The following is a 25,250-nucleotide window of genomic DNA, read 5'->3' on the forward strand; positions in this document are numbered from 1 at the left end:
TATATTTTATATTATATGCAATTATTATATTTATCGAATAAATTATAAATGTTAGATGCATTTATTTTAATTTTTAATAAATTCTTTTATAATTATTATAATGTTTATAGCCGACAACTGTCTACATGTTCAGTATCTACTCTCTTGTCTGATTTATTTAACTAATGAACGACTTTCACCTTATTAATAATATTGCGAAATGTAAAGGGGAATTAAATTTCAATCATTAATATTAGAGCACGAGTCAAGTGCTAAAAGACCATTATTCTATAACCTGCAATTAATTAACATCACTTTAATTAGTATATTGGTTTAATTAATATATGAATTTTATCTTATTAATGATAATGTGGAATATGTAGAGGATTTAAATTCTATTATTAATATTAATGTCCATGTAGCGAGTGAAAAGATCAGTATAAGCATGATTGAGTTGGATTATATAATATTATAAATCAATACCTTTTTATTGCAAATTATAAGTAGTGCAACGCTATTTCTATGATTTGTTAAATGTTGCACGTCATTAACTAATATTTGCATACTCATGGATATGAGTAACTATAGTATCAAATACAAACTCATCAATAAAAGTGTGGCATAATTGCAGACCTGAAAAATCAGGAAGAGTGCGGTTAGGATCAAGACTTTGTCAAGATAATGAAGTTAAGCAAGCAAAATATATTTGTTACCTTCTAACAAAGCGAAGTGAAGAATCATAAATTACTGATGATTATTTTCATGATGGATCTGCAGAAAGTTGAAGTCTATCAATATATTTCATTTTAGTTTAATAGAAGAATTATAATAGACATAGAATTTTGTTTCGAAATAATGTATAATTTTCTTACCTTTGGAAGCTTATCGAAAACCTCTTTGTACACTATACTTTTAGTATATGTAGGGCAAATGATTATGTGAGAAATATTGCATAGCTGTACATGCTATTTGCTTGCACTGGTTACAGATGTGAAGGAATTTTTTTGTTCTCTCAGAATTTCAAACATCATATTCTCAGTTAAGAAACTAGATGTGTGAGAAATTTAAAAATTGTTCTTCATGTTATTCTTTGCCTTTTGAAGCTAGCAAATCATTGACACTCAAATTGTTTAGTCTGTTAGCTGCATCTCTCTCGCTCTCTTTTTTTCTTTCTTATTATTTTTCTTCTTCTATGCTATTTGCCTTACATAAATAATCCAGCACTTCATTTCATAAAACATATTGCATCACTACACTGAATGTTTTAATGTATGTGATGGGTGATCACAGATATGTTTTGGACTCTTATTCTTTGAATCAATTATCTATTTAAACCTTCTCATTTTTCTTCTGAAAATAACCAATTAAAATTATACAGAGTTGTGCTTGGACCTATTGATGGCGGCTCACATAACTAACCTAAATCTTTTCTCTCAGTAGATAAAAGAAGGAGATCGAGTAACATTGCTGGAACCATATCGGCAGGTGGAATTGATTTTTCGTAGAATCGCAAGGTATGATTGCTAAATTTCTGCAGCCTTTTTATCATTCTCTTTATCATTGTTGTATTCTTGCAAATAGCTTTCAAGTCCTCGAAGGCATCTTTTTCACATTGTGACTGTATGTTTAGTATGGTAGTCATAATAGAGACCTTATGGGTTGAAATATGAGTATTAAACTACATAGTAGATGGTCTGATAATAGTTATTTTTTTCGATGTTCTAGATGAGAAATCTAAAGGCCAGAATTGTTGGGAGTTAGGATCTTGCAGCAGAACTGGTGTCCGTCAGGTGCAGCTCCTGCCACCACCTATTACCGTTTAAACTTTAGATTTCTAATTGCTATTTTAAGACCGTGTAAGTAGTATTTGATATTGGTGATATGGAGTTCAAGTGGTACAAGAAACTGGAGGGGAAAAATATCTCAATGGAAGTATGATGGTACACTGATTGTATTCTAGTCCATTGAAGGACATATTTTCAGATTTGTTGGTGATGACTTGGAAAGAATTGAAGGAAAAAAACTGTGTAGTTTACTTGCCAACTTGAGAGCTACATTGGGAAGGATACAGCTAATATAGGTCTCTTTTGATAACTGTACCATTAAGGAATGGGCAGAATTGACATGGAAACTCAGGAAGAAGCTATGTTGTGGCTCAACAAGTCTACTTCTGAATGGTTCTTTGAGAGCTAAATTTGGTTATACGCCAGGATAACTGGAAAACTGAAATCAGCAGGGTTGTCAAGGATATAGATTATAGAATGGGCCACCTCAAAGGTTGTGTGCTGCTTACATGTAGGGCTGTAAATGGGTCGGGTCGGGTTCATGCCTACAAATTTTGATCCGATCTGGTCCAGTTTTTTGTTCGGGTCCTAATTTTGGACCAGACCCGATCTAGTTGAAAATCGGGTCGGGTCGGATCCATGCCTACAAATTTTGACCCGACGGGTCATTCGGGTTGGATCCATGTATAACCTAGACCCAACTCAAGTAGACCGAAATGATGTTGTCCTAAAATGGGTCGGGTCAAGTTCGGGTCAAGATTGAATGGACCCGACCCGACCCGAAAAATAGAATGGGTCTAAATTTAGAACCCGACCCAGCCCTACGGGTCCTAAAATTTGGGTAGGATCGAGTCTTATGCGAGTCAGGTCAGGTCGGGTCATGGGTCGACCCGACCCATTTGCAGCCCTACTTACATGTTCTGAGAATAGTAGTAGCGAGCCTGTTCATCATTCAAACTTGGATCTAGTTCTTTCAAGGTTTTGTCTTCGCCAAGAAGCATCTAAATCCATTCAAATCTAATCACAAAAACTACGATTGGCCCTTGGTCAGCTTCAATAAACTCATATTGTAGTGTCCTCTAGTCCACATAGGTCATGGACCGGGTTCGCTCTGATATCATTTGTAACAACTCAAGAATTTCACTCAAAAAGAATAGTCGAAAGATATTATGTAGATCCCTTGATCCTATATAAGTACCCAAAATCTATTCCGCGAATAATCGATGTGGAACTAAATACACACCCGCATGGATTATCATAGTGTATGTATATAAATCAATTATATAAATTGATGCCATTAAAAATAATAATAAAATTATATGATTGTTTGGTTCTCTTTCTTTTCTCTTCATTTTCCTTATTTCTTTCCTATTCGTTCTTATGATGATGTGCATTACCATCAATTCAAGTCAATCCATGTGGATTTTATGGAACAAATTCTTGTGGATGAAAAGGCACCAGCTCCTCATCATGCTGTCTGCGCATGCATATATTCACAGCACAAACCATGAACCGTCAGGATTGGTGTGGCCAAAGGTAGCTCATCAGGGTGCCGAGCAAGAGCAGAGGAGGAGATGGAAGAGTAAGAAAGATTTTTTTAAAAAAAGAATTAAGATACCTACTTAAATAGCTGCAATTTGTTCTACAGCTATTTTGACTGCAAGAGGACCTACCACATATATTATAATGAAAATTCAAAGCACATTGTCTCTAGAATCATGAATGTGAACAATGATGGATTTTTGAATCCCAGCCCACAGGAACGCCACACCAATTGCCTGCTGCGCTGAGATGTATCCATAAGTTGATCCTTCTGTAACTGAGATAATGAAGAATAGGACCGGGATCGGGATTGGAGCGCTTGGATTCATGTAATCCTGCTACGTTGCACCGATTTCATGACAACATCTTTAACTTCACGTCGCGTGGCAAGTCCACAACATTACGTGTAAACAGAGATATCACAAAAAAAAAAAAAAGGTACTACAAATCAACGGTAGCAATACTAACATAACCCCTTCAGATGACACCCAAAAGAGGCGTGATGCAACTGCCAATAGGCAAGGTCCAGCTAGCACAGATAGAAAGAGCCGAAGAAGACGGCAAATACCATATCAACATCATATATCGACCAAGAAATAGAAAACAACAACCCTTTCAAGTCAGTTGATATTCGCAAGATCCAATGTCTACAAGACTCTCGACCTCTTAAGGTAGGAGGCAAGCCTTCTCTCTTCAAATGAGTATTCTATCTCCTCCAATGGTGCTTTTGCGACTGCTGCTTCATAAACAATGCTGGTTGGAGCAGGTGTTGTGGCCATCTGCATGGAAGCAGGCACCGTTCCCGGAGTTTTAGGAGTTGAAATGGGCATTATTTTCGGGGTCCTGTTCTCCTCTTCAACATCATTATTTTTCGGCTGAGAGGGCGTCGACAAAATGCTTGGGGTCGACATAATGTTGGGCTGAGAAGGTGTTGATGGAATGCTGTTCACAGGAACTAGGGGGGCAAAGGGCCTGCGCGGCATCTCCACTTCGCATGGAGCATTCATGGTGTTGTTGAAAGACAGTTTCTTCACTGGTAGGCCAGCAATGTCTAAACCTCTCCTACCTGCTGCATGAATTCAAGGTTACATGCTAAGATGCATAACTGGAACCACTTCATCAATTATAAAGCAAAAGAGGCAGAGCAACATTTAGTATGACCGCCACATTAAGATCAAAAGAAAACTGACCAGGAGAAAGTGCAGCTATATCGTCGCCCTTCTTGGTTGAGCGTGTCGACTTAGGATGAAGCAGATCAGGCTTTGAGGGATGCATTATGGCTCCACCTAGAGATTGCCTTCTGCTTGATCCGCCGGTGGAAGTTCTAGCAACCTTCTTTGCACTCTGGGGCTTTGAAGGGCTTGGTTTGGACCCAAAGAGAGCTTCTTGTTCAGCTATTAGTTGACCCTGAAGCCTTTTCTGGTCCTGAGTCATTGACACGATTCGTTAATTCAGCGACCCAGCAGAATATGAAATTGTTGAAGAGGGGGGGAAAACGTTACCCGCTGTCTCTTGCGCTCTTGCTCTTTCTCCTGCCTCACTATGGTGTATTCTTCCAGCATTGATAGAAGACGAACCTGCAAGAATAGAAATCAATTCAACAATGGATTTATATTAATTCATTTCTCAAACCACAAGAGATCATGTAAGAAAAGCTTACACCATCATATGTGAACTCGATCCCCCTATCATTCTCCCATGCTGTAATTTTGGCAGCCAAAGCATCCACCATTGCTGCTCAAGATATAAAACAGTAACAAATCATTAATTGTAAAATTTAATGCTGGACAGAAATAAACTTCTTCAGAGACTGAAATCAATTGAATCAGAGGTCAACCTGGAATCTTATTGACCAAAGCACGAGCCTTTTCAGCACGCTTGAGTGTAAGATGGGCACCCCTTACAGCACTGTAGCGGTTCTCATCCTGCGAACAATCATCCAGACATGTAAGCGGTAGGAGGATGAAGTACAAATACTGTAACTCACAATATGATCAAACGACCAACCCTGTTGTATTCCTCCAGCCAGGACTCTTCATTGCATGCGGCCAACCATTTTTCAACCTTCTCAAGTGTATCCTTCCTGCTAAAAGCTTCTTCTTTAACTTTCGAAACTAGAATCTCAATCTGCTCCAACATTAAAGAGGCATCAATGGCACCTGAAACAGGTAAATGGAAAAGATCAGAACGTAAAGTTTGTCTTGTTAGATGCATCAGGAATTGTGGCATCTTGAAAAACTGTCGCCAAACATTGAGCAAATTCTTACCAGCCTCGATAGCTTCGATTGCAAATTCTGTTTCATTGCCGGCTTGTGCAACTAGATGTGTCCGACGGCGAAGCTCCTCCAGTTCCATTTTCTTCTTCAGTACTAACTCTTTCATCTTGCTAGTTTTTAGCTGCTCGAGCCTCAAAACTTCTGCCTCCACCTGCATCACAGATAGTTTACCTTCTATAGATCTTATCCTAAACCCAACATATATTAATGGTCAGGGAAAAAAGAAGAAAATCTTTAGTTTTCCTCTTCAGTTACTTACATAATTGATGAAGTCCATAGAAAGAGTGTTGGGCTCAGTAATTTCATGTTCTGAAGCAGCTATATTACATGTTACATTCTGAAACAACTGTTGCTCTTCAACTGGTGTATCCATCAAATTCCACAATTCCAACATAGTGCTTGCAAGATCTTGAAGCTGCCACAGCTTGGAGTTTTAAATAACCAAAATAATCTAATACTAAAAGGTCACTTGACCATATCACTTACCTTCTGCATTCTTTGGATCTTAACCTCTCGCAATCTCTGTATTGCAGAGGCCAGACTTTCAATTGTGACATTGCTAATGTTCTTTGACCCGTCAGTCTCATCAAGACTAGGGTGCACTTCATGAACAGTCTGTCTGAAATCTATACCCAGGACAAGGCATAATGAATTCAAAGTATTTAGATGATCCATCACCTGCTTCAGGCGCTCAGTCTGTAGCAAAGGAAACTTTGAAGTTATATAGGAATAAGAATATGCAACAACTGTACTTCGTAAAATGATTATTTTACAAAGAATGATGACTTTGTAGAAAGTTAGCTCCCACCTTCTCCTTTTGAAGGGACTGTAGCTGTCTGTGCAATTCTTCGAGCCTTCTTGTGGATAGATCAGATTCATCCATAGCCACCTTGGATGGGGTATACTCTGCGGGCCTGATCTCAATTGAAATCCTTCGTATTTGCTCGATAACTTCAAGAAATTGATTCCATCTATCGTTCTTTCTCTTTCGCATTTCCTCTAGCTGAGGGATAATTTCCTTAAGCTCTTCTTTTAAACTTCCAGCTTTCTGATTGGACTGACAACATGATCCAGATTAGTAAGACTAAAAGAAACTATTTGCCTCTTATGTTAAATTTTTTACTAGAACTCAGAGCATGGATATGGGTGTTCTGGCCATGGCTTAATAATCTTACATTACTCAACTTTCATAGCCTCTCTCTCTCTCTCTCTCTCTACTAAATTTAAGGAAATAATTAAACACTAGAGGAGAAAGAGCATATGAGATTTTGACACAAGTAGAGGTTTGAAGAATCCTGTGCAAGCTATCTAAAAATTGCCATCAAAGATTGCTGGAGTGGAACAAACCTGCCTGATATGCACTGGTCGCTCACCCATTGCGGAACATATGGCTGCAAGCTCGGCTTCTGCATCAGCAATGGCTTGCCGCAGCTGAGCTCTGCACCTGTTTGCCTGGTCAACTTTCCTTCTATAAACCTCTAGGCACTCCTGCTCTAGCTCAAGTAGCAATTTATCTCTTTCAGTATCAGATTCACCAACTTCATCCCATATCATCTGAAATCAAATTCATAAACCAAGAAAGAAGATGTTGACAAAGTTAGCAATGCCAAAACACTGAGACCAGTTCCAATGTCCTCAAACTCAGTGACACTAAACAAACTGCTTGTGGCTTGTTCTAGTGCTTAACTATCACAAGCCCGGTCCAAATAATACAGTAACGTGTTTGGTGTTGATCTTGCACTCTAGGTCATGTCACATTAGAGATGGTCTTTGATTAGAATAGGAAAAATGATCACGATAACTTTTCCATTTGCCAATATGTTCGACAAGATGAGACTTTAGTAGCAGAGAAGAAACAGAAGTAATCATTTTGGAGAAACCTGAAGCTCATATAGAAGAGATCCACATGTTGTTTCCATTTGCAAAAGCTGATCGCTTACGAGATTAGCCATAGCAAAATAATTGCTTTTCCTGCAAAAAAACTTCATATGTAAGACAGCATAGCATTTGGAGAAGAAAAGACTAGAACATTAGCGAACGGTATCATGGGGTGATGAGCTAGGTATACATTTGATTTATTTTTGACTGTTATGCTTTTAAGTATTTTTACAGAAGAGATTCATATGTTTGATTTTGCAATATTCATATTTTAACAGCTTTCTACTCCCTTATTTTCTTCCACGGACATTTCTTTTTCTTCTTTTAAAGCCTTAAAAATTCAATCCAAAGGGAGGAATATCGTTGAAACATCCACCAACATCACTTATAACTTTTTTTTGAGCAGAATGTTGAGAAAGACCGCCACACATTTCATGAGCACGTAATATAACTCCTTATATTTAAAAAGAAAAGGTGATTTGCTTGATGTGTTTTCTTTACAAACTCTTAACAAGCCTGCTTATTTCTGTACTTCTCTAATACATGCAGTATTTTCGCTCTTTTAAACATCCTGTTTAATTTCCTCTCTTCATCTCACATGTTTAGAAAAGATTTAAACTTCAAGATTAAAATTACAAGGAAGCGAATCTTTTAATTGGATATTAGATCACTGTGATCACAAATTCACCGACGCGGAGCATATAAAAGAAAACAATACCAGTATTGACAAGGACTCTGCCCTTCATTTATTCAATAAAATCTTAATAAAAGATAATTTGCCTGATCTTAAATCAAGTACATACTACTGTAAAAAAAAAGACATTTAAAAGAGAAGCCAATACCACTATTTTATCAAATCAGATAGCAAACTAAGTATTTAATCAGCTAATTTCTTGCGATAGTTCGAGGTCACGGTCCATATGAGCGTTTATGATAAGCTGTAAGCTAATTTAATTCATGCAAAAAAAAAAAAAAAGTAGTTTCACTTGGCCAACGCATCTGCTTTCCCATCAGCGGCCCAAATTAATCCAATGAATTCAACCAGCACCAAAAGAACTCAAGAAAATAACATTCATCTTAAAGCTTCCGCCATTTTTCTAGCGCGATCAGTTTAACATATCGACAAGAAGAGAAATTCATCAAACGACGAATCCTAGAGAAACCCTAGAAAGATCTCCCGACCAAGAAACGAAACCCTCGATGAAATCATCAAGAAATAAACCCGAGACAAAAATTCGGAGAGAAACGAAAAACCTACAAAAAAGCCCATAGTTAGTTAGTAGAATTTAGGAGAGGAAAACATACGCGATTTGGAGAAGGAAACAGAACTCAGCGGCGAGAGTTGGGAGAAGGGAAAGAGAGAGCGGGCGAAGAAGCTCGGACTGATGCGTCTCCACCTGCGGCGATCGGAGGAGGACGAGATCGGGATGGGGTGGAGGAGAATAGAAGAGTAGAAGGCAGTGGTTAGGAACGTATATTTGAATTAAATAAAGATTTTGAGCAGGCGCTATCAAAGGAAAGCGTTAAATGATGGTGCTTTTTCAAATATTGTTTATCCTATTTGATTTCATCCGTTTATTTTGAAATGGACGGATGGGACACGTTTTCCGGTCACCGGCTGGCCAGGGTTGGGAACGGGGGTTACCTGATGGGCGGGTGTGTTCGTAAATATAACTGAAGTACAGGTACTTTTTAGAATCGAGACCTCTACTGAGCGGGTAGTTCTATATACACCCCCCCTATTGCTCAGGGCACCCCCAAAAACCAAAAGAAAATACCCAAACTAACCTTTAGTGTAATTACCATATTGCCCTTGAAATTTTCTCATACACCCCCCTTCCTCCTCCTCCGTTTCGTTTTGAAAAGAAAAAAAAAAACACCCCTCAAACCCCCCTTAAACCCCTCGATCCATTTACATCGTTTAGGCGATCTTTGAAGGAGATTTAAGCCCCATTCGAAGCATGGACAAGCAACTAGTGATTTGGGACGAAGAATCGGCCGCAAAGGTACGTGTTCCACCTTGTTTCGAAATTTTTTTTTTTTCACGGTTCGTGCTCCGTTCGGCACTGGATCGCCGAACAAAAGGCTTCTGTTCGGCTGAACAGTGCCGAACAGAAGCCTTCTGTTTGGCAACCCTCAACCGAACAGATCTGTTCGGCTGCACAGTGCCGAACAGAAGGCTTCTGTCCGGCACTGTTCAGCCGAACAGAAGCCTTTTGTTCGGCGATCCAGTGCCGAACGGAGCACGAACCGTGAAAAAAAAAATTTCGGGAGAAGCCGGCGAGGTGGTTCCGGGAGAAGCCGGCGAGGTGGTCGGAGATCGGGAGAATGCCGGCGATGAGAGGGAGAAGGGGGAACGGGGGGGTTTTGGGCGTTGGCGAGGTGTTTTGGAGGGGAAGAGCGGGGTGGGGGGGGTTTGGGGGGTGTAGAGAGCAATTTAGGTGAGGGGGTGGGGAGGGTGGGGGGTAATTTAGGAATTTTTAATTTTTTAGGGGTGTCCTTAGCAAATGGGGGGGTGTAGAGAGTATTTAATTTTTTTTTAATTTTTGGGGGGTGTCCTGAGCAATAGGGGGGGTGTATATAGAACCACCCGATCCCTACTGAGCCCGGGGGATACGCCATTTCAAAATTTTCACAGTTGACTCCCCCGTGGAGTAGTGTAGAGTTCGCTTTAGTATTCGTGCCGGCATCCGTAGAAGACGCTGTTTCTGGGAGACGGAAGGCCAGAGTTGGATCAAACCGTTGTGAGTGAACCGTCTGATAAAAGATTTATTTTGTTCGGTTTCTTATCTTACTTGATAAAGGACTGCTTGGTTTTAGGAGGAAAGTTAACTAGAATAAAAGCTCACCTTTACGCTAAACATTTCATTTTAACCTATCCAATACTTTAAAAAAAAATTTATATTCTAGAAATAAAATAAATTAAATATTTTTAAAAATAAGTAAATTTATCTAATCTGGAAAATTATTTTGCATAATGAAGCAGTTTATTCCAAAACAAAGAGTTAGGAACAACTTAACCCATTTGCTCTAATTAATATATTCTGCGACCAAATACATCGAATTTAGTTGGTAGACTTTCTTGTTTCGCTATTTTTCTTAAAAGACAAGAAAATCTAGTACTAAAATAATGCCATTATGATGTTTTGAGGGGGTTAAGAGCTTGGTTTGGAAATTCACCACATACCAAGGGGAGACATGGATGAATATGATTCTCATCTCATATTACCTTTTTTTCATTACTTTCGTCTCATATGATTATGCTTATAATTCCTCGACCAATCATAGCTTTGCTTTATATCTCGGAGCAAAATGTTGAAATAAGATTGCAAAATCCAACCTGCTTAAATGGTTCAGCGTAACAGTTTGCTTGCAATCTCGAAGTCAGCCTTTAACCAAGAGGCAACAGCGCACACAGCAAATAGCAAGAGTCCAGGAACGAATTATAAGCATCGCTGACAATATAATTTCATGAACAGCCAAGGTATTGTTGTACACCTCAGTTACATCAGCTGCCCCTAACACAAGTTTTTGGTCCTACGATCTTCCGCAGCCTGGCCGCATAAGATTTCATCTTGATAATGGCCATGACAACAAACTGCAGGATAAAAAGCTCAATCCCCGAGTACAAGAACATTGCTCTCAGCTTACCAAGCGCAGGGAGCTGGACATTACATACATGGCACAAAAGAAGGATGTGCATTTTGATAAGCCCTAAGGTTGAAAATGCATGAACCAGATGATATTACTATATTTCAGATGAATCCGCCTTTATAAAGGATCCACGACACCAGGATGGTGCACTCAAAAGAATGGGCACTAGGAGGATGCTTGCCTGCTACCTGTTAAAGGCAGCAGAGGATCAAGCCATGAGTAGTAGCCAAGATGCATGAAACGGCATCGATGAAACACGGATACCTAAACCAAACTGCTGGAAGGAGAAGCAGAGATTACATAAAATATTAACATAGCATGTAGAGTTTGAGATCAATGTGGTTTAATGCAAGAAATTAAACAACCTGCATTTATTTTATTGGACAAAAATCCCGAACAAGCACGCACTGGCTCTTTTCTAAAAAAACAAGAAATCCTACCATCAATTAACAAAGCATAAAAAGCAAGAGTGTTGACCTCAAAAATACAAAACCTTTTTTGGGGATAAACTTATCATCAGGTGCAACACTTTAATTATTAAATAGAAAAAAGAAATCTCTATCACGTGGCTGACTCCTTGGCAATCTTCTCAGCCTTAGCAATGACTTCCTCAATACCTCCAACCATGTAAAATGATTGCTCAGGAAGGTCATCGTACTTTCCATCCAAAACACCCTGCAAAACAAGATCAAGAGTACATTAACAGAAAATTCTAAGAACTGAGTGTGTATCAATGACAATTAATTTCAGAGAGCACTGCAGAGACGGATACAAGACACTTGACAGAAATAGATCATGCAATTGACCAAACCCAGCCATCTCAACCAGAACATGAAAGCAAGAGAAAAAGAACATAAAATAAGACTGATAACAAAACATACAGTGAAAAGCCCATCACTCTTATTAAGGACAGACAATTGGCAGACTATGAGCTGTTTTATAAAGCAGCAATTATGTTTTGCTTCACAGTTGTGTAAGGCAGCATATATTGGAATACCATCCATAATTCAAACTGATTCTCCATAAGGGCATTTGCCTTTATGGTAGGTGGAAGATGAAGCATCAAACACTGTATAAAGTGAAACAGTTCCATGCTAGCACTTGCATAGCTGTGGGTGGAAATATCAGTTAAGAATCGAGAATGGCAACAAAAAGATACACTTCGAAGGGTTTCAGAACTAGATCCACTCTCTTTAGCATTCTCAAACTTGTCACACAAAGAACAAGTAACTTAGTTATTCACTTTATATTGAAGAGTGATGAACGATATTATACACCAAGTTAGCAAAATAACAGCAGAACCATTCCTGAGATTGACGAAAAAGGACAAACATAATGCATTGTCCTATATTGCTAAGGGACTGACAAAAAAATGGAGCATAAAAGATTACAGAAAGAAGCTCGCAACTATAACAGCTATACACCTTTATGCCAATAATATTTCGGTAACTGCTGCATAAATCAACTGCAGCCATGTTCAATATTCAAATATCATTGATAATGACTAAAATTTGTCATCATAACCAAATGCATTTAATAATTGAAAACAGCAGAGAAGCATAGAGTGTTGTGCTCATCTGTGTGACTTGCCTCAAAAAGTTCATTTTGAGGTACAACCTACCCCTGTGCTCACTTTTATGATTAAACAGAAAACCAGCAAAAATAGTATTATATGAAAAAGGGGAGCTTTCATGTGAGATAAAAAAACAGCACCATGCATCTGCAATTTATTCAGACAGTATGTCGTGCAGATGAAACATATGGGAAAAACATTTACAATGACTACAACACTGAACAATTATGAAATCGAACAAGCATGGTCAAATTAGAAGCAGATTTAGGTCTGCCTATAACAAAATATAATAGCCCATGCAGAATATGAAAACAGCTTTAGCAACATGCTCCCATTGTCACTTAATCTAACACTTCAGCTTGTTAAAAGAATTACATGTACACATCTGACAAGGACAAAATAGTACACTGTAAGCCACTAGAATCCAGAACATGAGGTGTATGTGCATAGGTGAACACTCATTCAAAATTTTCCTCAATTAAATTTTATAATCCTGATATGCCCTTTGCCTAATATAAGGTTATAAGCAACAAATGGTTTGCATCCCTATTAAAATGATCTACTCACCTGGAAGCTGTTAACACTCTCTTTCAATTCGACATACTTTCCAGGTGCACCCGTGAAAACTTCAGCGACATGGAAAGGTTGACTCAGGAACCGTTGAATCTTTCGAGCACGAGCCACGGTCAATTTGTCATCTTCACTGAGCTCATCCATTCCCAAAATTGCAATAATATCCTGGAGATTCTTATAATTCTGAAGAACCTTCTGAACACCACGAGCAGTGTTATAGTGCTCCTCTCCTAATACATGCGGCGAAAGCATTCTAGATGTGGAGTCCAAAGGATCAACGGCAGGATAGATACCAAGCTCAGAAATCTATTCAGGGAAAACCAGCCAAGTTAGGAAAATAACCTTTAGACACAGCAAAAATAACTTAAGAAATATTTTCCAAAAACATCTACTAAACAAACCTGTCGGGACAACACAGTTGTAGCATCAAGATGGGCAAAGGTAGTTGCTGGAGCTGGATCTGTCAAGTCATCGGCGGGCACATAAATAGCTTGCACTGAGGTAATGGAACCCTTCTTTGTTGTTGTGATACGTTCTTGCAGCCCTCCAAGATCAGTAGCCAGAGTTGGTTGGTAACCGACAGCAGATGGGATACGACCAAGCAAGGCAGACACTTCAGAGTTCGCCTGAATGATTATGAGAATATGTGAAACTAGGCCACAATCATAGAGATGCAATACCAGGAAAAGACTTCAGCAACTTCAATTTCCTGCAAGCTTACCTGGGTAAACCTGAAAATGTTGTCAATAAAGAGAAGCACATCTTGTCCTTCAGCATCTCGGAAGTGCTCTGCAACTGTCAAACCAGTCAAACCAACACGTGCACGAGCACCTGGAGGCTCATTCATTTGCCCATACACAAGAGCACACTTGCTCTCACTCTGCCATCCAGAATCACTAACTGAGAATTGCAGGCCTCAAAAGAGGAAAAATAATGCATGAACGTAGAACAAAATTGAAAATGTGACAGCGACCTGCTTGTCACCAAGCTTAATAACACCACTCTCAATCATTTCCCTGTACAAGTCATTGCCCTCGCGGGTACGTTCTCCAACACCAGCAAAGACAGAGAAACCACCTGGCAGAAAGAAATTTAATGAATACAATAATTTTTAATCAAAATTTCAAGGAATGAACACTCTTAAAACAAACCATGAGCTTTAGCAACATTGTTGATCAATTCCATGATAAGTACAGTTTTTCCAACACCAGCACCACCAAACAGTCCAATCTTTCCTCCCCTCTGATAGGGCGCCAGAAGATCAACAACCTGTTGATAGCAGCAAAAATCGCATAACACATTGATTAGGATAGAATATCAAACCTAAACTTCTTACAATCCACCATCTCCAATTAAAAATCGCATCAAATATAAAGTGAACTCCAGGAAGAACAAACTGTACCTTAATTCCAGTAACAAGAATCTGCTGTTCAGTCGCCTGCTCAACAAAAGCTGGCGCCTCACGATGGATGGGAAGGAAGTGATTGGTCGCTATTTATGAACGAAAAGAGAGTTATTAGAAATAATAATTAGAAAAATGGCAACTACCATACAAAATGAGAAATATTGAACGGATCCACATAAGCTTACTTATTTCACCCTTCTCATCAATTGGTTCACCAATAACATTTATGATGCGTCCAAGGGTAGCCCTCCCAACGGGGACCTAACAAAAATTGAAACAAGGTCCAATAAATCACAAAAAGATCAGGTAATCATACATGTGCAGAAAGAAATCATCTGCTCACACCAGCCAAGCTATAAAACCAAATAATTGAATTCAATGATACATACAAAAAAATGGCTCACAAGTCTGTCGATTAACAGTCGTAGACCATTCAATGAAATTCCAGAGCTCATTCAATCTTATTCAATATCATTATAGGAGAGAGAAGCTAAAAATCATATCTTCAGGGCACTGCATTGTATGTTTAACTATCGGGACGAGTCTAGAATGCTTGACAGATATTCCCAACAAAACAGATACCAAATTCAGTTGGATCTGAGCAAACTAACCAATGCAAAATAAAATCACAAGATAAGATATCCACAAAAAGATAAATAGTGGGTGATAACAATGCATGATATTAGTATTCCCATCTATCCTCTAATGGAGAAAGGAAATTGATACTAGAATTTAATCAAGAAAGGCTTATGATACAGGCGTCAATTTATTAATAGACATTACCACCAAACTTATGTTTTATCAAAAAGATAAAAAACAATCACTGGCCAAACTCTGCACTTCCAAAAAAAACTGAAAAAAAAAAAAGCAGATCAGATCCAAGACAGGATAATATTCTCCTCTGATATCTCATAACATTAAGAGGTCGTTTCATGGCGGTTAAAAAAAAAAAAAAAGAGGATGAGGGTATGTAAAACTTACGGTGATTGGAGACCCAGTGTTCAAAACCCTCTGACCACGGACGAGCCCTTCGGTCCCATCCATGGCGATGGTCCTGACCATATTCTCCCCCAGATGCTGCGCGACCTCCAGAACCAAACGGATCGAGTTGTCGAGCACCTCGAGAGCGGTCAAGATCGGCGGCAGCCCCTCATCGAACCGGACGTCCACGACAGCGCCGATCACCTGGCACACGCTTCCTATAGCACCAGCACCGGTGAACTCGTCGGTGATCTTGCCGCTGGGGCCGCCGGTGGCCTTCGCCGGCGACGGCGGGGACGAAGGCGCCTGCGCCGCCGCGGCCGTGGCGTACTGGACCGCGCGAGAGAGGAGAAAGCCGGCGGGGGAGGGGCGGGAGATCGGGGAAGGGGAAGGGCTCCGGGGTGTCGGGAAGGCGGATTTGGGCACCGGGGAGCGGCGGGCCGAGGAGCGGAGGAGGGAGGAGAGGACCCGGCGGGAGGCCATTGCCGGACCGGGGGCTAGGCTCTCGGATCAAGCCTTTTCTTTTATTTACTTTTTTTTTTTTTTTGGGGTCAATACTTCGGATCGGATCGAAGTGTTCGCCCTTCCGCGGCCGGTGGCTCTTCTCACCCTTTTATTGGGGATTTTCTAGGGCAAGGGGGGTCCAGACTCGAGTGGGAGTGAAAGCCGGAAGTCAACGCCGTGTGAATTGGAGTTTTGGGAGTGTTTGGAGTCCGGTTTGTTTGGGCTATTGATTCTTGGGATTATAGGCCGTGAGGGGCCTTAATGGGCCAGGCGGGATCCAATTGGCAGATTAATGATTAATTGACTATTGTTTATCCCAGAGTATGTGGTTTGAAAATATTGGTGTTGCTGGAAATTGGACCCGGGGGCAATCTTCGGTCGAGGAGAGGGAACGACTGTTAGTCCTCACGGCGGGGCGGCGGTCTGTCGGCGGGCGGCGTCCTCCGTCCGGGGCGGTCGGAGAGAAGGAACAGCAGGTCCTCGCAGCGGGGCGGCGATCCGTTGGCTGGCGGCGTCCTCCGTCCGGGTGCCTGCACACGAACCGGTGGCCGGGTTCTCCGGCGCCGGCCCTCCGACGCTCAAGTCAGGGAGGGGGCAAATAGTGGGGAGAAGGAGATAAACAGTGATTTTTGGGTGTATGAATGTTCCAATCCCCTCTTGAGAGGCCAAGGCTCCCTTTTATATGCGGGGGTCGGTTTACCTGTGATGTAACAGGGCGAGGCCGTAGTACGGCTTGGCATGTTGTTCAGGTCGGCGCTCGGTCAGGCGAATCATTGCACTGATGTCGGCGGTATGGCCGAGATCAGAGACTTATCATAGTCGACTAGACCCTGCTGGGTCGATTTGCCGTAGAGAGCTGGGGATCCGTAGATGTCAGGAGCCATGCGCATTTATTGTGGAGTAAGTCGGAGATCCGCATTTATTATGGAGTAAGCCGGAGATCCGCATTTATTATGGAGTAAGCCGGAGATCCGCATTTATTATGGAGTAAGCCGGAGATCCGCATTTATTATGGAGTAAGCCGGAGATCCGCATTTATTGTTGAGTGTGCCGGAAGATTACAGCGGCCGTGCGCAATAAATGCCGGAGGGGTGTTAGAGTACGGTCCTCGGACATCGGGGTTTCTCTTAGGTCGGAGGTTTCGGGGTCGGTCGTCTTGTGGCCGAGCGTTCCGAGGTCGGACGCTGACTTCGGCTGTCCGGGGTCGGAGGTTGTACGGCTTCTTAGGGGCATTTATGTCATTTGGGGGGAAACTTTATTCCCCCCGACTTCCGAGTTCGAGCGGCTTGTGGGGCTCGGACGTGGGAAGTAAAGTCTGTCACTAAGGTTGGGGGGAAGGTCTCGCCCGCCCCCTTGTGCTTTCCGGAGCTTTTATGGTGAGATATGCGCCCTTTGGCGTCTCGAGGCTGCTTTATTCGGTGAGCTAATGATGGAGCTCGTATCATCATGCTTCTTGAATCGCCAGGATCATTTTACGGCGGATTAATGATGGGGGACCTCGAGCTCGTCGAGGCGGTGTCTCGATTCCGTAATCGACGTTTCTGGCTCATTAATGAGTGTGCCGTTATGGGGTTTGAAACGGACACGCGGCGCGACCCGAGGTCGGACGCTTTCGATTTCATGTTACTGGATCATAATTCCGAAGAAGTGGAGGCCTCATCGGGGCTCCACGTGTCCTAGATCTTATTAAACGAGGGGAGCGGGGGTTACGTCCGCTCGTTCCTCAAGACGATTTGATTCTGTGGACCCATGATGAGGCCCCGAGATCCGATGGGACAACGCTTCGATTTCGTATCCGATTTATTAAACCAGAGTGAATACGGTGCCTCGGCTTCCGAGGTCGACACGTGGCGCAACCCGGTCGGGGGGATGGGAACCGACCCCGTCGATCTGGGCCGTCAGGGGGGTCTATATAAACCCCACGAGTCTGCCCTAAAGGTCTTGTTTGGCCGCCTCTTATTTTCGTCGTCTTTCCCCCTGCTTCCTCCCTCAGCTGAATCTTGCTGGTGGTGCCCGGAGCGATTTCCGGCAATGTCCAGTAGGTTTTCTTCCCGTTTTCACTAGGGTTTCCTCTTTTCTCCTCCTCGTCAACTTCCATTTTCTACTCTTAACTTTTGCTCCACTTTTCCGTGAGAATGGGTTCCGGTCCCGAAGAGGTTGGGTCGAGTCTGTCGGAAGAGGAGCTGGAGTTAATCCGCTCCCGTTTCTTCTTCCAGCCTGGGTTTCGCCTTGAAACCGCAGGGCCGGAAGACAGGGTGGCGCAGCCGCCCCCAGGTCGGATCGCGGTTTACCGCGAGACACTTTGGGCGGGCCTGCGTTTTCCCGCCCATGAGTTCGTGAGCAACTTGCTGGCCGAGTACCAACTCGTCCCGGCGCAGTTGGCTCCGAACTCATGGAGGACCATAATCGGGTTTTTATCCCTGTGCCTCGGGCACGGAATCCCGATTTCGGTAGGCCTTTTTCGCTGGTGTTTTCTGTTAAAGAAAAACCCGGCGGACGTAGGGTGGTTATATTTCGCCTTTCGGGGCGGTATGTCACTCTTCCGGGGCGCCCCTTCCTCGATTCACGAGTGGAAGAGGAAGTTTTTCTTTCTGGCGTCTGCGGCGCCTTGGGGGTTCGAGCCAAGGTGGGGACACCCTCGGCTGAAGGCCCTCAACAAACTCTCCGAGCCCACGGGGAGGGAGCTGAGGACCCTGGACTCTTTGCGAGCCCTCGGGAGGGGCAACGACCTGACCGAGCTCCTGCGGGAGGACGCCCTGGCGAGCGTGGGTCTGAGCTCGGCGCGCCCCGAGGGTAAGGGCGGTTGCATTATTCTATTTATTTATTTCTTGTTCTCCGTCTTTACGGTCACTGGTCTGACTCTTAACAAAATTCTTGATTTCAGATATTCCACGCATGCCGACCGGCAACACATCACTTTTCTCTCGCCTGAGGAGGCGAGAGGCCGAGGCCGGGGGTGCTGTGCCCCAGCCTCGGAAGAGGGCGAGGACGGACGGCGCTTCTTCGACGGCCGGGACGAGTGGCCCCGAGGCGGGGGCCCCTGCAGCCGACCCGAGGCGGGAGCGGGTTGTTGGTGATGCGGGCCCGTCGGCCCCTCCTTGACCTACCCCCCTTTCCCAGCGGGGGGAGCCGTCCGTGGTCCGGCCGCAGCAGCCAGGACCCGGGCTTACCCGAGGCACCGAGGCGAGCGGCTCCGGGACCTCGGGTTCGATCGTGCCGAGCTCTTCTCGGGCTTTCCGAGAAGAGTCGGCCGAGCCGGACTCTTCTATTCCCGAGGGGCGCTCGGCCTTTCAAGATGCCGAGGTCGCACGCTCCATGTTGCGGCGTGCGGTGCTTCCAGCGGACCGGGCCGTGTTCCGGGGTATTTCGCTGGAGGAGGTCGTCGGCAGTGCTTACTGCAACACTGCCCGGGTAAGCTTTCTTCTTAATTTCCCCGAGTTTTTAGCGTACATATGTGCCTTTTCAACTCACAATACCCTCGTTTCTTTCTTTTCAGCATATTCTCGAGCTCGACACCATGGCGTTCATCGCCCATGGGTATCGGGAAGAAGTTCAACAGCTCGGCCAGCAACTGGAGCCGGCCAAGAAAAGAGTCGCCGAGCTGGAGGCAGCGTTGGCCGCGGCCGAGGCTCGGTGGACAGCCACCGAGGCTGAGCGCCTTGCCATGGTGGGGGCGCTCGAGGAGGAGAAGGCGGCTCATGCCCTGACCAGGGCAACCATGCGCGGCACGGAGGCGCGCTTAGGGGAGGTCCAGGCCAGGGTCGCGGCCCTCGAGTATGAGGAGGGGGTCTTGCGCCTCCGACTCGGGCAACTTGAGGCCCGGGAGAGGAGGGCCCTCGAACGAGCCGAGCATGCTGTGGAACTCTTCAAAGAGTCGCAAGAGTTCCGCGACATGTTGGAGGAGGAGACGGTCGACGGTTTCCTTCGAGGCTTCGAGAACTTCCGGAAACAGGTGCGCCGGTACTTTCCTCAGTACGACTTCTCGACGGTCCGTCCGAGGGAGGACCGGGGCTCGGGGTCCGACGTGCAAGCCCTTCCTGCCATCCTGACGTCCGAGGCGGGAATATACGAGCAGGACCCCGCCGAGCCTTCGACGGGGGTAGCCGAGGCGGACGGTGTCATGGAGGCGGCTCCGGCGGCCGAGATCGATGCTGTCCCGGAGGCGGCGCCCGAAGCTCCTGCTCCCGGCCCCGAGCCTGTTCCGGAGGAAGATCATGAGGTCATCAATGTGCCGGATGACCCCCCGGATGTGGCTCCCGCCGCTTAGGACTTAAGCATATTTTTCTTTTCTTTTTCATTGTATCCGGGGTCGGCCCTTGAGTGGCCGACTTTCAATTTTGTAATTGGCCTTCCGGCCCTTTGTTAATGAAGAAATGTTTTTGTCATTCTGTGTTCATCTTTCCCTCTGTTGTCGTGGATGAGGCTAGAACCTTGGCTAACCGCCTCGACGACCTCTAACTTCGTATTTTAATCTTTGGGCTGCTTAACGAAGCTGCCCTTTTCCCTGGCTATATCTTAGCCTCCTCGGATCCCAGTCGTCTCGACCAAAGGGAGCTCCGAGCTTAGGTTTCTAGAAAATTTCTCTAAGTCCTATAACTCGGATCTTAGAGTCGTGGGAGTTGCCACGTTTGGCCTTTAGGAAAATCTTAAGGCACCGAGGTCGGGCCTTAGCCCTTCAAGTGGGACCGGAATAGGTCTATTCGTGCCGCTATTCGGAGAGTTTAGTCGGGTTTCCGAACTCAACTCCGAACCTCTCATAGGGAGCGCGGGCTAATAAACAAGTTATTGCCGAAGGTTTTCATAGTTATCGTCCTCGGACCCCACCGAGATTTCGGTGAACAAGGCTGGGATTCCCAAAGATCGCCTTGGTACCTGTGCTTGGCTGGTACATTCGTGGCCGGGACCACTTTCCCAGCTGGACGTCGGAGTTTACTTAGAGAGCCGAGTAGGGCCCTACTTTATGAAGCCTTAGTACGGATTACGGAGACTTGACGAACAGATCAGGCATAATGAGGTTGGGAGGTCGGTCTTAAGCCGACCCAGCGAAGAAGCCCGGCTTTGGGGCAAAATAAGACTCCAACATTGGACGAGATCCCGCTCGGCAATATGTAGATAAAATTTGACAAGGAGGGCGTCTAGTTGGGTGCACCTCTTGCATTCTCGGGGTCATGCTTCGCATGGTGGAGTAGGTCGCTTCCCTTCCTCGTCGACCTCCGGAGTCATTTTTGACTTGTAAAAGGGGCTCGGGCTTCCCATGGACCCGGCGACTCCTGCCGGAGTTGAGAGGATCTGGGGAGGCTCTGTTGATTTGTAGCCCTTTTTGAGATCGAGGGGGCTTAAGACCCTATGGTCGGACCTCGGAGCGCCTCAACCTTGGTCGAGGGATCTCACATCAGGTCGGCGGGTTCGTGGACGCTTTGCTGACCTGTGATACCTCCCGAGGTCGAGGGAGTCTGGTTCTCTACGGTCGACCCTCGGGGCATCCCGACCTTAGTCGAGGGATCGTTCGTCAGGTCGGCTGGTCTGGGCACGCTCTACCGACCGGCGACGCTTCCCGAGGTCGAGAGAGTCTGGTTCTCTACGGTCGACCCTCGGGGCATCCCGATTTTAGTCGAGGGATCGCTCGCTTCGGGGATCGGGGATCGTCGACCGCTCCCGGGGGTCCACTTTGTGGCGCCCCGGGTGGAGCCACCTTTCCACCCCTCACGGCGCCTTCCCGAGGTCGAGGGAGTCTGGTTCTTTACGGTCGACCCTCGGGGCATCCCGACCTTAGTCGAGGGATCGTTCGTCAGGTCGGCTGGTCTGGGCACGCTCTACCGACCGGCGACGCTTTCCGAGGTCGAGGGAGTCTGGTTCTCTACGGTCGACCCTCGGGGCATCCCGACCTTAGTCGAGGGATCGCTCGCTTCGGGGATCGGGGATCGTCGACCGCTCCCGGGGGTCCACTTTGTGGCGCCCCGGGTGGAGCCACCCTTTCCACCCCTCACGGCGCCTTCCCGAGGTCGAGGGAGTCTGGTTCTCTACGGTCGACCCTCGGGGCATCCCGACCTTAGTCGAGGGATCGTTCGTCAGGTCGGCGGGTCTGGGCACGCTCTACCGACCGGCGACGCTTTTCGAGATCGAGGGAGTCTGGTTCTCTACGGTCGACCCTCGGGGCATCCCGACCTTAGTCGAGGGATCGCTCGCTTCGGGGATCGGGGATCGTCGACCGCTCCCGGGGGTCCACTTTGTGGCGCCCCGGGTGGAGCCACCCTTTCCACCCCTCACGGCGCCTTCCCGAGGTCGAGGGAGTCTGGTTCTCTACGGTCGACCCTCGAGGCATCCCGACCTTAGTCGAGGGATCGTTCGTCAGGTCGGCTGGTCTGGGCACGCTCTACCGACCGGCGACGCTTCCCAAGGTCGAGGGAGTCTGGTTCTCTACGGTCGACCCTCGGGGCATCCCGACCTTAGTCGAAGGATCGCTCGCTTCGGGGATCGGGGATCGTCGACCGCTCCCGGGGGTCCACTTTGTGGCGCCCCGGGTGGAGCCACCCTTTCCACCCCTCACGGCGCCTTCCCGAGGTCGAGGGAGTCTGGTTCTCTACGGTCGACCCTCGGGGCATCCCGACCTTAGTCGAGGGATCGTTCGTCAGGTCGGCTGGTCTGGGCACGCTCTACCGACCGGCGACGCTTTCCGAGGTCGAGGGAGTCTGGTTCTCTACGGTCGACCCTCGGGGCATCCCGACCTTAGTCGAGGGATCGCTCGCTTCGGGGATCGGGGATCGTCGACCGCTCCCGGGGGTCCACTTTGTGGCGCCCCGGGTGGAGCCATCCTTTCCACCGCTCACGGCGCCTTCCCGAGGTCGAGGGAGTCTGGTTCTCTACGGTCGACCCTCGGGGCATTCCGACCTTAGTCGAGGGATCGTTCGTCAGGTCGGCGGGTCTGGGCACGCTCTACCGACCGGCGACGCTTTCCGAGGTCGAGGGAGTCTGGTTCTCTACGGTCGACCCTCGGGGCATCCCGACCTTAGTCGAGGAATCGCTCGCTTCGGGGATCGGGGATCGTCGACCGCTCCCGGGGGTCCACTTTGTGGCGCCCCGGGTGGAGCCACCCTTTCCACCCCTCACGGCGCCTTCCCGAGGTCGAGGGAGTCTGGTTCTCTACGGTCGACCCTCGGGGCATCCCGACCTTAGTCGAGGGATCGTTCGTCAGGTCGGCGGGTCTGGGCACGCTCTACCGACCGGCGACGCTTCCCGAGGTCGAGGGAGTCTGGTTCTCTACGGTCGACCCTCGGGGCATCCCGACCTTAGTCGAGGGATCGCTCGCTTCGGGGATCGGAGATCGTCGACCGCTCCCGGGGGTCCACTTTGTGGCGCCCCGGGTGGAGCCACCCTTTCCACCCCTTACGGCGCCTTCCCGAGGTCGAGGGAGTCTGGTTCTCTACGGTCGACCCTCGGGGCATCCCGACCTTAGTCGAGGAGGCGCTACGGGGGGCCGCGAAGGTACTACCCCGTTGTTGGTGTCGAGCGCCACGGGGGACTGCGAAGGTACTACCCCGTCTTCCCGAAGTGTCGAGGGGTCTGGGCACGCACTGTCGACACTCGGGGCATCTCGACCTTAGTCGAGGAATCTTGCACCAGTCGACGTTTCACCGTCCTGCGATTCTTCCCGAGGTCGAGGGAGTTTGGGACTCTACGGTCGAGCCTCGAGGCATCCCGATTTTGGCCGGGGGATCTGAGGATCACAGACGACCCAATATTAGAAGAGGATTACAGTCATCAAAATGAGAGAAATATTTGCAGAAAAAGGAGCTGAGTCCATTATCCTGATTATCTTGAACCCCTTGGGGTTTCACTGGTAGTACATTCGTAAATTCTCGGAGTTCCAGCTTCGTGGGATCAGAGTCCCTTCCAGGGACTTCAATTTGTACGCCCCTGGCCGTTGTACCCGGGCGATTTGATACGGTCCTTCCCAGTTTGGGGCGAGCTTTCCTTGCTCGGTTGGTTGAGAAGCCTCGGCTTTCCTGAGGACGAGGTCCCCTACTTTGAAGAGCTTGGGCTTAACTCTGGAGTTGTAGTATTGGGCCGTTCGCTGTTGATATCTCGCCATGCGCACCCGGGCGACCTCTCTTGTCTCTTCGACGAGGTCCAAATTGCTCCTGAGCTGGGAGGAATTGGTATCGGGGTCGTAATGCTCCACCCTCAGAGAAGGCAAGCCGATCTCCAATGGGATGACGGCCTCAGTGCCGTATGCTAGGTTGAAGGGGGTCTCTCCCGTGGGCAGTCGGAACGTGGTCCGGTACGCCCAAAGGACATTGTACAAGTCCTCGACCCACTGTCCTTTGGACCGATCAAGCCTAGCTTTGAGTCCCTGCAAAATAGTTCGGTTAGTTACCTCAGTTTTCCCGTTTGTCTGGGGATGGGCAACCGAGGTGAAGCGATGATCAATGCCGAGCTCAGAGCAAAACTCCCTGAAATGAACATTGTCAAATTGTCGACCATTGTCAGATATAAGGATACGGGGTAGTCCGAATCGGCAGATTATAGACTTCCACACGAAGTCCCGCATCTTTTGCTCGGTGATCCGGGCAACAGGTTCGGCCTCGACCCATTTGGTGAAGTAGTCGATGGAGACGACCAGGAACTTTCTCTGTCCGGTGGCCAGGGGAAAGGGCCTCAGGATGTCGATCCCCCATTGGGCAAACGGCCAGGGGGCGATGATGGAGGTCAGTAGAGCTGAAGGTCGGCGCTGGATATTGGCGTTTCGTTGGCACCGATCGCACTTGCGGACGAAATCCGTTGCGTCCTTCTGGAGTGTGGGCCAGTAGTATCCCTGCCGCAGGATCTTATGGGCCAAGGCTCGACCCCCCAGGTGATTTCCGCAGATCCCTTCATGGACCTCTCGGAGGGCGTAATCCGCCTCGGAGGGGCGGAGGCATCTGAGAAGGGGAGAAGTAAATGATTGTCGATAGAGTTTATTCTCGTACAAGACATACCGGGGAGCCTGGCGCTTGATTCGGCGAGCCTCCGTCTCGTCATGAGGTAGAGTTCCGTCCTGAAGATAGCAGACGAGCCCGTCGATCCAGCTTGGCTCGGAGTCGATGCACATAGTGGGCTCGGGT

The 25,250-nt window shown here is 46.6% G+C and overlaps 2 protein-coding genes across 3 annotated transcripts; both read right to left on the bottom strand.

Annotated features, from left to right (window-relative positions):
• Nucleotides 1-3,414: 3,414 nt before the first annotated feature.
• On the bottom strand, nucleotides 3,415-8,912 carry LOC103715168 (65-kDa microtubule-associated protein 3). Of its 2 annotated transcripts, none has more exons than XM_008802707.6 (13): nucleotides 8,765-8,912; nucleotides 7,462-7,552; nucleotides 6,929-7,135; nucleotides 6,390-6,638; nucleotides 6,068-6,277; nucleotides 5,841-5,996; nucleotides 5,573-5,732; nucleotides 5,313-5,464; nucleotides 5,143-5,230; nucleotides 4,966-5,039; nucleotides 4,808-4,882; nucleotides 4,496-4,730; nucleotides 3,415-4,371 (listed from the first exon to the last, which is right to left on the bottom strand). In XM_008802707.6, the coding sequence occupies exons 2-13, from the start codon at nucleotides 7,531-7,533 to the stop codon at nucleotides 3,953-3,955; spliced, it is 2,097 nt and encodes a 698-aa protein (XP_008800929.4). In that variant the 5' UTR covers nucleotides 7,534-7,552; nucleotides 8,765-8,912; the 3' UTR covers nucleotides 3,415-3,952. The 2 variants fall into 2 exon arrangements, with proteins under 2 accessions (XP_008800929.4, XP_008800928.4); XM_008802706.6 differs by having other exon boundaries at nucleotides 3,415-4,374.
• Nucleotides 8,913-11,455: 2,543 nt separating this feature from the next.
• On the bottom strand, nucleotides 11,456-16,320 carry LOC103715166 (ATP synthase subunit beta, mitochondrial). Its single transcript, XM_008802705.6, has 9 exons — nucleotides 15,646-16,320; nucleotides 14,850-14,925; nucleotides 14,662-14,750; nucleotides 14,411-14,528; nucleotides 14,233-14,336; nucleotides 13,981-14,139; nucleotides 13,661-13,885; nucleotides 13,254-13,565; nucleotides 11,456-11,788 (listed from the first exon to the last, which is right to left on the bottom strand). The coding sequence occupies exons 1-9, from the start codon at nucleotides 16,126-16,128 to the stop codon at nucleotides 11,675-11,677; spliced, it is 1,680 nt and encodes a 559-aa protein (XP_008800927.1). The 5' UTR covers nucleotides 16,129-16,320; the 3' UTR covers nucleotides 11,456-11,674.
• Nucleotides 16,321-25,250: the final 8,930 nt, after the last annotated feature.

The sequence above is a fragment of the Phoenix dactylifera genome, chromosome 9 (genome assembly GCF_051530095.1).
Source record: "Phoenix dactylifera cultivar Ajwa chromosome 9, Ajwa_hap1_PhDact_Kaust_v1.1, whole genome shotgun sequence".
NCBI lineage: Eukaryota > Viridiplantae > Streptophyta > Magnoliopsida > Arecales > Arecaceae > Phoenix > Phoenix dactylifera.